General features: G+C 41.9%; 2 protein-coding genes across 2 annotated transcripts in view; one reads left to right on the top strand and one right to left on the bottom strand.

The window, feature by feature from the left end:
* LOC108230428 (collectin-12) overlaps nucleotides 1-6165 on the top strand; it is a 31815-nt gene extending 25650 nt beyond the window's left edge. Inside the window, exons 4-10 of the mRNA XM_017406628.3 lie at nucleotides 2004-2090; nucleotides 2182-3225; nucleotides 3476-3973; nucleotides 4198-4334; nucleotides 4423-4532; nucleotides 4781-4926; nucleotides 5014-6165. Of these exons, the coding sequence (XP_017262117.1) occupies nucleotides 2004-2090; nucleotides 2182-3225; nucleotides 3476-3973; nucleotides 4198-4334; nucleotides 4423-4532; nucleotides 4781-4926; nucleotides 5014-5024 (2033 nt within the window). The 3' untranslated portion in view covers nucleotides 5025-6165. The remainder of the gene's footprint in view (nucleotides 1-2003; nucleotides 2091-2181; nucleotides 3226-3475; nucleotides 3974-4197; nucleotides 4335-4422; nucleotides 4533-4780; nucleotides 4927-5013) is intronic.
* Nucleotides 5830-12961, bottom strand: part of hacd1 (3-hydroxyacyl-CoA dehydratase 1) — a 7578-nt gene continuing 446 nt past the window's right edge. Inside the window, exons 2-7 of the mRNA XM_017406629.3 lie at nucleotides 10583-10700; nucleotides 10479-10497; nucleotides 10280-10368; nucleotides 9961-10082; nucleotides 7782-7960; nucleotides 5830-7172 (exon numbers count right to left, since the gene is read on the bottom strand). Coding sequence (XP_017262118.1) covers nucleotides 7090-7172; nucleotides 7782-7960; nucleotides 9961-10082; nucleotides 10280-10368; nucleotides 10479-10497; nucleotides 10583-10700 — 610 coding nt within the window. The 3' untranslated portion in view covers nucleotides 5830-7089. The remainder of the gene's footprint in view (nucleotides 7173-7781; nucleotides 7961-9960; nucleotides 10083-10279; nucleotides 10369-10478; nucleotides 10498-10582; nucleotides 10701-12961) is intronic.

Here is a 12961-nt window from a genome sequence, read left to right on the forward strand (position 1 = left end):
CTGATTATCCTCAGCACTTTAAAACCCGGTCATTTCTGTCTATACTCCGCTGGTCCATTGTCATTGTTTTGCCTGTAGTCTTGACGTCTGTTCCTGGTTTTGTTGCTCCATGTCCATGTTCCGTTTGTCTTTTTGTTTTGCTGCCACGTCAGCTGTTTGTTTTCATTTTGTTCCTTTAGTTTAATAAATTAGTTTTCGTTCCTTGGATTATGAGTCTGGGTTTGCCATCGTCTCCACCGTTCCTGACAGTTTATTGCTTAATTTTACAGCAGTGTGATGTAATGATCATTTCTGGTGGCAAGTACATGAACAGAACACATGGAAAAAGGCCTAAAAGTTGTAAGCATGCATAATAAGTACACTAAGTGTTTGTGAATATAATTTTGTGCCCTATATATACGGTGCTGGATGGCATACTTTGCATGGAAACATGCCATTTAGATTTTTATGTGGCATATTTCCTATTCAAACAATGTGGTTTTAAATCTGTTTATTTGTACTGTGGAGCAACCATTGTTTTCAAAGTTGCTTTAGAAGGTGTAACAAAAAGCCAACCACATTGATTAATGTTCCTAAATTCCCCAAATGTCTCAGCATTAGTTACTCAAGAGGCATTTTATCCATAGACAAGCTTATTTTGGACAGCACAGCGGAGCAGTGGTTATTTCTGTTGCCTCATAGCAAGCAAGTTGCCGGGTCTTACCCCCACCTGGGCCCTTTCTGTGTGGCATTTGCATGTTCTCCCTTTCTTTGTATGTGTTGGTTTTCTCCATATACTCCGGTTTCTTTTCACTGAAACCATGCATGCTGGTTTAATTGGTAAATTTAAATTGCCCTTACTTGGTTGTTTGTCTCTTTGTTGCCCTGGGATGGACTGTGATAAGTTTACCACTTTTAGATCACTGCCATACAAATCTACAACTCACAAATGGTTGCTAGCTTTGGTTGGCATAAAGACTAGAAATAAGGGAAACGCCTTCTGCAGAAATCAGCCTCTCATCCTTTTTAGAACACTTATTAACACTTTGTATGTTTAATTTTACATGTTTAACTGGCTGTGGGCTAAGCTTCATAGCTTACAAAAGACAATAAATAACAACTACCTCCTACTCAGGGCCTAATCAGCCTTTTTTGGAAAGCATGTATTACCACGTTGATTTACCTGTACATAACCAGAGTCTGAAATTATTCAATACATGGATAGATTTATGTTTGGGCTAATTAGCTGACGCTTAGTTTGCAAAATTGTTACGAAGGATTTAAAAAAAAAGATATTTAAAAAACATGTGCACTTTGGGGCATTGTTGTGGTGCCACAAATAAACTTAGGAAAGATGGATGGATGGATGGATTTGTTACAGTTGATTTTGTCTTTCTGCTGCAGAGGAGCGCATGCTGCTCCCAGTTAGAGGAAGTGTCCCCCTGGCGAGGCTGGTGGTAGAAGTGGGCTGCTTCCCTGGAATCCCAGACACATTCCAGAGGAAATGAACGCTGGTCTCGCCTGTGGGGGCACAAAAAGCCTCCCTGCAACAGTGTCTGTCTCCAGTGGGTTGTCTTTGATCCATCTGTTTACTGAAGAGCCCCATCAAGTCACTTCCTATCCCCCAGGGCCCTGGTGAATGTTCTCCCATGCAGCTAAAGTCTCAATCTAGATTACTGATCACCTGATCCATCTTTACTGCATGAGTATTTCTCCTGATCTCTTTTTATTGACTTTTTCCTTAATGTAATTGTACAACTCCAAATTCCATTTTTGTGTACCTCTCAATGTCTGTCACCAACCAAATCTGGTCTAATCCAAGAGATCACATTAAGAGTCCACCTTTATTACATGTTTACAAGATATGTGCACACATCTCATAGGGACTTACCCACCTGAGCCCTTTTCATAGACTATGTCTGTGGTTGCAGGCACTTTTGCCGTTCCTGTTTGGTCTGTTAATAAAGAAATGTGATGACATTATTACACTAACATTTGTGGTGCCTTTTGTGTTTTATTTGCAGTGGTGCAAAAAGTTGACAGTGTATCTGAAGGTATCGCAAACTATGGAGGAAAGATAATTGCTGTTGAGACTGACTTAAAAAAGCTAGGTATGTATTTTGTTGAGTTTATACAAAGGTAAAAGATAAAGTGAGACTTTGAGGCGTTTCTGCAGTTTATTGTGCAAATCCTCATTTTCAGATGATCAAACTGGAGAGAAGTCGGAGAATACCACCACGGAGATCCAGGCTTTCAAGAGCAACATCTGGGCTCTTCAGAGGCGGCTGTCTGCGGTGGAGGAACACGTCCAGCGTGATCAAGTGAAGCTGAGTCAGCTGCAGACGATTGGCTCTGACATTCAGAGCAGCCAGGGCTCCGTTCAGGGACTGCTTAACAGCAACGCAGCTGCCTTGCGCTCTGTAAATGGCACCCTGCAGTCTTATAGCAGCATCCTCGAAAGTTTACAGGAGGACACAGGCAGGCTTCAGAGAGAGCTCAAGCAGCAGGCCAAACTGCAAAACCTGGCGCTTCTCAGCATCAGCAATCTCAACCTCACTCAGGCCCAGCAGAGAGGCCTGACTGCAGCCCTGCAGCGTTCAGTTGATGAAACCAGCCGGGCAATCGAGAAAATGCGCAATGATTATTATAACTTGGAGCAGACTGCCAGACAGACACGGTCTAATACTGAGTGGCTTCGTGATAAAATGGAAAACCTGCAGGTCATGGCCAACAATGTCTCAACTCTAGCTAAAGCCAACAACGACAGTCTGGAAGATTTGGGGGGGCAGCTCACTTTCATGACCAGCCAGCTACAGAACACCAGCAGCCTGGCTGAGGCTCATGACCAGACTCTGAGGGAGATCATGGACCAGCAGAGGGACTTCCGCAACCTCACGTCCACAAAGTTTGACCGCCTAGAGGTGCGGGTGGATGAGTTGGAGCAAAGTATGGACCGTGTGACTGGCAACATGAGCTTCACAACGCAGCTTCTGGGTGCCATAAACCTTAACCTGAACGATTTACGCACCTGTTCTGAGACTGTCGGCCGTCACTCAGACTTTCTGCTGAACCTCAACAGCAGCGTGACAGACGTAAGGACAGATGCGGCAAGTCTGAGGTCACAGCAGGAAGTGCTGGCAGAACGGGTGGACAAGGAGGTCACCAGCCTCTCGAATGCTATGGAGGAGATGAAGCTGGTGGATACCAAGCACTCACAACTAATAACCAATTTTACCATTTTACAAGGTGAGTGATGTGTGGCTGTCATATGCATTGCACAAAGAAATGTGTTTTCATATGGAACTTCGTGAAAACTCATTTGTTTGCAAGACAAAAAACTCAATCCAGCAGTCAGAGTTTTGGTTAGCATACTCTTTCTTTCTCCAGAAATTCTGTGCAATAGTGCTATAAAGGCAAACACATTTATGTTGTGACCATTCTTTTGAAATACTTTTGACTTTTCTCCTCAAGTTGAGAGTAAATCTTAATTTTTAAGGTCCACCTGGTCCCAGAGGGCCACGAGGGGACAGAGGACTTCAAGGACCACCTGGTCAGACGGGCCAAAAAGGAGGAAAAGGAGAAAAAGGAGCTCCAGGAATAAGAGGGCCCAGAGGAGAGCCAGGTAGTCCAGGACAACCAGGTATTCCTGGGTTAAAGGGGCTCCCTGGTGTGCCTGGCAGCCCTGGGTCTAAAGGCTCAAGAGGATCTGGAGGCAGGGCTGGACCGCCAGGAGCTAAAGGAGAACCAGGGTCTGCTGGTCTACCTGGAAGAGATGGACAGCCTGGTCCTCAAGGGCCACAAGGTCCACCAGGCATCCGTGGACCAATTGGACCAGCTGGAGAGCAGGGACCAAGAGGACTGCCTGGACCAGCGGGGCCCCCGGGGCCTGTGGGCCCGCCAGGGCTACCAGGAATACCAGTACATAGTTCAGTAGTGCCTTTTGGACCAGAGTCGCTGCAAGATGGCGCAGTGGCTCCTGCACTGTGGGCGCCAGGTATGACTTTATCATCAGCTTTGAAACATTTTCCAGCTTAGTGAGTTTCACATTATTTGACAGAACTTGATGTTTAAATACTTTTTTGTTATTTCCCTTACTTATTAAAAGTAAACATAATTTTAACCAAAACATTTAGCAATTGTAGAGAGGATTTGTGTGGATTGTTAATCTATTAGCTGTTATCTGTTGGCTACTATTCCTGATGAATGTTTGTGTTGCAGGCTGTCCTGTTGGCTGGGTAAACTATAGAAACAAGTGCTACTTCTTCTCCAGAGACCTGCGCAGTTTTGATGATGCTAAGACAACATGTGAATCGAGATCTGCGTCGTTACTGATCATCACCGACATGGAGGAGCAGGTGAGGTGTAAATCTGCTCATCTGAAGCCAATCAATGCCGTGCCGTGAGTTTGAACTGTGACTGAGCGTTCCTCTTGCTCCCACTCAGGCATGGCTGGAGAAGCAAATGGTTGGAAAAGGCTACTTTTGGATGGGTCTGACGGACAAGGAGGAGGAGAACGTGTGGCGCTGGGTGGATGGGACTGAGCCCGCTTTCACGTCAGTGCTAAATCTTTAGTGGGAACATTTCTGTCCCAAGGATGGGTGTTTTTATTCCAAAACCCCTTTTTTTAAATGTATTTTTTACAGGAATAAAACATTTAGGCTCATAGAACTGCAAATACATGACAAGAAAAGCACCGCTACACAGTTAAATGCAGCAATATAACCTAAATAGCCTTATCTATTTTTTTCACCTGCTTTTTACTGTAAATGATGTGTGATTGCCCCCTGTTGTCCACCTGCAGAAAGTGGAAGGTTGGACAGCCAGACAACTGGGGTCACTACCATGAAGCAGGAGAAGACTGCGCAGGTCTCATCCACCAAGGATTATGGAACGATTTCTTCTGTGAAGATCTCGTAAGCTACATCTGCGAGAAGGAAATGGAGACCTGTACGTTTGTTTCAGCATCTGGAAATTTCTGTCAGTTTTTACTGCTCAGCTGTAAATTAACCTTTTTTCCCCCTCGTTTTCCTATAGCAAAAACATAGCAGCATGATGAATGAAAGTGCACAGAGAGCAGCTATACTTTGTCCATGTGGCACTGGTTGACTGAAGCAGCACGTGGATGGTCCAAACACAGCACAAAGGGGGAATATTGAAACGAGCCCTGAGCTGCAGCAGCAAACATTTTTCGACGCTGAATCCTCCAAAGTGAAACCAGTTCATCATTACCAGCAAGTGCAATACAGCAGGGCATCCAAAGGAGAAAAAACTGTTTATTTTTTTAAATTACCAAATCGCCATTGGATTTTTATATATTTTTTATGGTTATCCAAAAAACATTTTTTTTTCAAAAACCGTACTCTTTGTATGACTAAATATCTGAATGAATTACTAGGCGCGTTTTATAGGGAAGTATTAATATGAAACCAAATGAACTGCAATTTTGTGTTCCTGTCTTTTAAAAAGTGCAAAATGATGCGCAAAAGACATCCCGCTGAAATCTTTTATCTAACCTCATGAGTGTCTACATACTAATATCATTTACATATAGGTATGAATAAATTACACATAGTCTTAGGAAAAGGTCACAATCAGCTTGAATTTTGGTCAGCAAGTTTATATTTTAATATCCAACATTTATGACATGAATATGTTTGTGAAAACAAATCTGCTGAGTCTTCCTGCAAACAGAAAATGTGCCAGTTCCTGCACTCAGGTTTAAATAAAAAAAAAAAATGAAGGAAAAATGCAAATAAATCCATTAAATCCTGACTGTATTTGCTGTTTGATCTCTACATTTGCACATAAAAAAAACATATCCAGTGTGAAAAGTTTACCACAAAAACGCTCTTCACTTTTGAACTGAGTTTATTCATGTTGCACAAAAAGGTATTTTCACATTTTTATTGCTTTTTTTCTTAATGAAAAATAACTTCTCTGTTGAATTTTACCATTTGTTTCTTGTTTTTTTTTCTCCCAGATCTTAAGCAGAACTGTTGATTCTCTTTGATAACTTCGGTCTATGCAGTTCACTGACTGCCAATCCTCTCAGTCGTTTCACGTCCTTCTTTCCTGCTTCAGGTCAACTCCGATCAGTCACTCCTTCAGCTGCACAGAAGACTGAAAAGATCTTAACAATAGCACCTTTGGTTGGAGGGAGTCTAACTACCTTTCTATGAGTATGGACACCAAATTCTAAAAAACAAACAAGACACAGACCGATGACTGCGAGAGCTGTCACAAATTTAAAACGTAGCCTTACTGCTTCTAAAGAGAAGGCTTTCACTTCTGTCAAGACTCATAAATGAACTGGACACAGTAAACAAAAAAACATGAAAGAATGCAGGAGCTGAGCCAAGCAGACAAAGACTTAAGTTTGAGCTGTGCTTGCTCTAAGTGAGACAGTATGTGATTAAGAGATACGCTTCTTATTAACCGCTCGTTTCACATTGCATCATTTACACAAAAGGTAAAATTAATATACACAAAAGCAGCAGCACATTGTCTAATTATAGATTTATTGTTGAGGTATGATAAAACTGATTTTTTTTTGGTTTGTTTTTGAAATCTTGTGCAGCCACTATGGTTTATGTATGAAATCTCTCGTGGAAAACATCTGCCAATTTGGTGGGCTGGTGGGACGATTCAGAGCACACGACGTACGATTCTTCCTTCCATGTTTCTTTTCACATTTCTCCATCACGGTGCAGTGGTGTGGCTCAGTTTCTTTCTCGTTCAGTGCAACCAGACGCTGTAAAGCTGGTGGGTGGGTGAAGGAATCACGATCTCTGAGTGCTGAGACAAGACGCCAGGCTTCTGTCTCAAGCTCCGGCACTGTTTGGACTGTAAACATCTCGTCAAATAACCATTCAGACAAGGATTAATCCCACTTTCAGAATCAGTCATCAGTACACAATGCTGATGAGCGCTCGTGGTTTTTGGTGTTTCTGATCATCGACGGTTGTGGTTTTCATCAGACAGGTTGTCAGCTGCTCTTCAGGTCCCGTGTAATTAAGAATGTTACCGGCCAGAAAGATGAGACGGAGGGAGGGGGGTGGAGCGGAGGTGAGGGTGATGTGGAGGCAGGCTGTCTCAAATCAAAGCGCTCATCTAGTCGTCTTTCTCCACTATGACTTCCCCGTGAAGCACCCTTCTTCTCTGCCTTAGCATGTGCAAGTAGAGCTGAGGAAACACTGCAAAAAAATAAAATAAATAAATAAATTCAGGAGACTGAATTATTCTGACACAGGAGAAGACGGATTTAGCTTTACTCTGAGTCACAATTTATTATTTGAGTGTGACTGCTCTGTCCTGTCTGAGGGTGGCGCTGTCACTCTGTAACTGAGTCCTTGGGTTGTTGTGCTGCAGGTGTTGCGGGAGACACTGATGATGTGTGTGCCTGAAAGAAGCTTCTGTCTGGGCTGGTTTTTGATTTGCCTCTATCCTGGTACATCTGGACTAAGTTGAGCTGAGCTGATCATTGAAGACTAAGAAGCTTGATATCAGTGGTAAATACTATAATCTAGAAGATCAGCTCTTGTAGAGATTAGAGGACCTTCAGTTTTATTACATTTATCTTAAAGACATGGGTCAAATTAGTGAAATTTCTTTGTTTTCTTTTACAATGGCTAACAAGGTCCTCAACTTTAGACTGTTTTGTTATTTTAGGTGAGTTTTCGTAATTTTTTCATTAACAAGGTACGCAAAAAGGCCACCATTTTATATGTTGTTTTTGTTATCCTTCTGCCATTATATCAGTTGTTTTAATAATTTGGTGCACAGTACAAGAAACTAACTCTTACGTGGAATATAGGACAGCATGACGATGATGAGGCAGTAGTAGTAGTCAAACGACACGTTATATTTGTTGGGGAGCCTCATGGAGTACATTCCAGATCTGCGTACAAATGGCAGAGCGGCGTAAATGGTGAACAGCTCTCCAACGACTCCCAGTGGGTACAAGATGATAAAGAAGTTGTATCTGGAACAAAAAAAGGAAGGGATGACTTCTTAAAAGTTTACCTGCAGAGACTTGGTTGCAAAAGCAAACGCACAACGAGAGGATGTGAACACGCTCATGCACGGTCATTAACGAGCTTTCCAACTTCTGTGAAGACTATTTTTTACAGATTGCTAACTTTCTGTGCAGAAGTATTGCACAGATATAACGGGATGTAACAGAAGTCATGTTAGCAATTGAGAGAGTAAATGATAAAGAATGAGGACATTTTAAGTAAAAAAAAAAACACTTTTAGGATTTTGCTCATGCACTGGTAAATCTAACACATATTTCCTAATTTACTTAGTTTACTTTGATAATTATCCTATTTTACTGTAATTACTTCATGACACCAAGTTAGTTTTCCTAATTTTCCATTTTTCTGTACATTTTATGCAATCTACTTCTGCATACTTTGTGCTGTTTTAGCCATTTGTATATCAAAACGTTCAGCTAAGTCAGGATTTGGGCACCATGTCTTTTGGTTTTTGTGCCTATTATACTTAATATTCAACTTTAAAATAAAAGCTCTGACATATGACAATTATTTCCTAGTTCTTTAAAATCTGGGTAGGAATTTCCAACCAAGCTAATCACAAACACAAACAGTGTGCAATTTATAAAAAACAAAATGAATCATCTCTGTAAAAAAAATAACAGATGGAAGATACAAAATGGGGCAGGTCTGAAAACAGGAGGAACAAAAAATGACGAGAGGAAACATGATTTGAGGGTTGTAAAACTGATCATCAAATCAGTTCAGTAAAAAAAGAAGACTTTAATTTCTTGTTTTGGGCTACTTTCAATTGAAACTATCATTTGTGACCTACAGGAACAAACTAGAAGCTCAAGAGGAGCTGATAATGATGGGAAATCACCAAAACCTGGAACAGTGAGCCAGACATTTAATTTAGCACCAGTTCGTAGTGGGCAAAGCTGCAGGATCAGACTGTGGCTGTAATTTGACCTCAGACAACAGTCAGCAATCACAGCGACACTACCACTGGATGCACTTTGGTTATTTACCATAATAATCCTTGAATGCATACACAATCTGTCTTCAAATGTATTGGAAAATAAAACTTTGGCATCAGAAAGTGAATATCTAACTGTTTCAAGATCCAAAGTCTGTTCACACAATGATCCTAATTCAGGAAAAAAGTTGCCCTGCCACCATATTCGTTTGTAAGACCGTGTGCCGACTTTTATGAGAACAGTGCTCTGGAGTACAGCGTGGCATGTCGTGACCCGGCGCCGCAGGGATCCCGCCTTCAGCCGAAGCTCAAGGCAGCGTCTCGGCGGATGTGAGAGAAACGTTGGGTGAGCATTCCATGACCAAAACAGATGGGTCTTAAAAACAGGAGCAGCTGAACATGAGCCCTTCTCCGGGGGCCTGGCGTCTCGTCCATGCTTAGAGAAAGATGGGAACGGTGGGGGAGGAGAGCGTTGATCAGTGTGGAAGAAGCAAAACCAGAGGGGGAAACAAAGGTTTGGCAGAGAGCTGGATGGATCCCGTAACGATGGCGCAAAATTAAAAGGAGCTTTTTCTGGTAGGGCTGTTGCACAGACAAGTCGATGTCTCTCTCTCTCTCTTTGTTGATGAGTTGATGTGAACTCCCTGTTGGGCTGTTTCAGGTGAGCTATTGCAAGAGCAGTTCACTGTCTCAAGGAAGGCACGACTCCCCTCTGAAGCTGAGAAACTTTCGCTCCTTAAATCCCTAAATTTGATGTTTTATAAGCTGAACATTAACTCAGACATGCACTTCTGAATTAGCAGTGTTGTCAAAGCAAAAACCGAGCAGTTAGTTCATTCACTGACAAATAATTGTCTAATGAGGTGCCAATCAGTAGTTTATTTCTTTGCGGGAGCTAATATATGTACACACACATGCCACAACACTCCCTGTTGTAAAAGCTTAGTCCAACATGCAGACAAACAGTGTCCAACACACTATCCCAGCCACAGCCAACGGCATCTCCACCTGGCCCATTTGATGAAGAACGGCAGGTGGTGGAGCAGCTTGAAGGTGTAGTAGGAATATCTGGTGAGCTCTGTCATCGTCCACACAACCAGGAAGAGGATTACGCTTCCTTCATTCTGGATCTTTGGTAAAATATACAATTTTAAGTCTATAAAGATGAGAAAAGCTAGTCTAGATTATGTTACGTGTGTACCGTTTGCAAACATGAGGCAGCAAATACTTGAAAAAATAATAAGAAAACAATCATTCTTAAAAATTGTTGGGTTTTTTTCCCCCGTCTGTGGGTGATAAACCGTGGCGGAGTTGGTGTCATTTTCACCTGTCTGATGCTGCTGGTGATGAACCAAACCATGAAAATCCGTGAACACACTTGAACCCCGGTTACAATCACAGAAGTCCTCACGATTCCTGCAGCAGAGCCAGAAAGAAAAACATCAACTCTCGGACAAGTGGGATAAAGCATACAAATATGGTGAAGTAAAATTTAAAAAAAAAAATGTGTTGAAGTCATCACATACCAACGGCACAATGCCCCACCTGGAGGACAAATACACAACGAGGAGCAGATATGGTTAACCGTGTCATTCCAGAACTAAAACTGGTTAATGTTAAAAGGTTTTACCTCGACTAATGCAAAGGTCTGGAAAAACTTAAGTGTCCTTGCTATACTTCTGTAGAGACCCTTGTGTGTGCCTTTCTGGATGTAGAAGCGCATCATTGTTATGGCCAAAACCAGCCACCTGCAGAAAGACAAACCCAATACAAGAAATGTGGTGTAAACACTGACATGTATGAACACACAGCTGCTGATGGGCTGCAAAGGACTGATGGTGTTACACCTATAATATAAAATGTTACAAGTGGAAACTAGATGTGTCTCAGGTGGAAATGAGAGAAATGTTTTATTAATTTTATTAATTGCACATTTGTTAGGTACAAATCACAAAGTGTCATTTTTATATCGACTAACCAAAAGCCAGAAGATCAAAATATAATAAACATGGACATGATTTGATGTAATTCTTAAAGTGTTAAAGCTGATGTCTTTGTAGTCCATCAGATAAATACTACCAGACCAATAAAGGTACTTCAGATTCAAGGAAAAAAAAAAACTAAAAGTGCACATTTTCTTCCAATTAAGAGCTCATTTTCCTCCCTAATGTGACTTAATTTGTCTCAAATTGTAGACAAACAGCTTTTTTATGGTCTAATACAAAATACTACAGAATAATAAGGGACAAAACTTGATTAGTTTGTTGATTCTTAGTCATTAAAGTTCAAAACTTTTATACAATAAGATTTTGTTCAACTTGAACACGAGTTGTGTAAATAAATACATGTACAGAATGCAAATATTTCCAACAATTTTGAATGATACCATTTGACAGTAGTGCAAATATAACAAACATATGTAACTGAGAAGTATTTTATTGAAAACTTTACGCCTATCAATATCTGTAAAACTGTCTGAAAAAATTATTTAGATGCTGGCTAATGTCGATTAGTTGTAGCGGCCATCTTAAATGGAGCTGACTCCAAAAGTCAATCAGACGTACATCCTAGACAAGCACACACAGAGAGGGACAGACATGAGCAAAAACATTATCACCTTCATCAGCGGGCGATAATGTTTCCTGCTGTAGACTGGGGTCTCTATTGTCCTGCTTCAAAGCTTTTCAGTGGGTGACATGTCTGCGCTGAAGGCAGCCCAGAGTCATGTTGCTCTAACACCTGCAGAGTTTCATTTGCTGAAATAAGCCTAAATACAGGTCATGGGTTGTTTTGCTCCAAAACCAGGAACTACGACGTATGAAGTAATGTTTCCACAGATGCTGCAGGTTACTCAGGTCATGCAAACAAATGCCACCACGTACACCCACTTTCGAACTGTACACTGACGATACTCGAACGAGCTCAGGCCAGGAGTAGTGAGTTTGAGTTTCAATGTGAAAACTTCAGCTAAATGTCAATAAATCTGACTGAGTTGAAGCCATTTTTGTGCCGGCTAATGGTGATTAGCTGCAACATCCATCTTGACTTGTGGTGCCTCTAAAAGTTAATCAGCTGTAATAAAATCTGTCCAGTGGTTCATAAGATATTTTGCTAACAAACAAACAGGCTTGGCCCAGTAGCTAATGACAAAGTTTTAAGCAAAGATGACGTTCAGGACAGAGCGCTCAAAGTATGTGTTGGGCATGACCACACCAAATTTCAGCTCAAAACCTGTAAAAGTGACTGAGTTTTAACCAATTTTGTGTTTTATACAGTCAGTTGGCTGTGGTGGCCATCTTGAATTGAGTTGCCTCCAAAGGTTAATCAGTTGTAGCTGCACATCCAGTGATTATTTTCTGAGAGTTTCACAAAAGTCCATGCAGCGGTGCATGAGATATTTTGCTAACAGACAGACAATTGACCCAAATGGTTAGAGCCAAAGTCTTAAAACCAGATCGAGTGCAATTAGCGCTTGGAGGACAAGTTGAGGACGAGTCTGGGCTACTACCACACCAAAATTGAGCTCAAAATCTGTCAAATCGACTGAGTTTTAACCAGAAAACCTGTTTATGGATATTTGTTCTAAACTAGAAAGTATACGTCTCACACATAAACAGTGGATTACTGTGAGTGTCTTCACAGATAGATCAAGTTTATTCAAAGCCACAACAGGCCGGGGCCAAACTGGGGGCCCCCCATCATGGATCCAGGCATCTCTGACCTGATTCTCAGGTGTTTCTCGCGCCGCTTTACCGTGGGAACACCGATGCTTCTTTTCGCCGCTCAAATCGCGCGTTGTTATTCAAAATCTGCCCATTGAGCACTTCGCAGTCCCGGACCTGAGCTCCAGTGTCAGGAGCGCAGTCCGGCTATACTTATCACTGCAACTGTCGGGGCGCGCAGCGGGCCCTGACGTGCACGGCACGCAGTCAGCCCTATTTGGCCACGGCTTCAGCGGCCAGCCTGTCCCCTCAAAACTCGGCCGCCATTCATTCCCTTTATCCAAACT

Source organism: Kryptolebias marmoratus, linkage group LG21, assembly GCF_001649575.2.
Source record: "Kryptolebias marmoratus isolate JLee-2015 linkage group LG21, ASM164957v2, whole genome shotgun sequence".
NCBI classification, from domain to species: domain Eukaryota; kingdom Metazoa; phylum Chordata; class Actinopteri; order Cyprinodontiformes; family Rivulidae; genus Kryptolebias; species Kryptolebias marmoratus.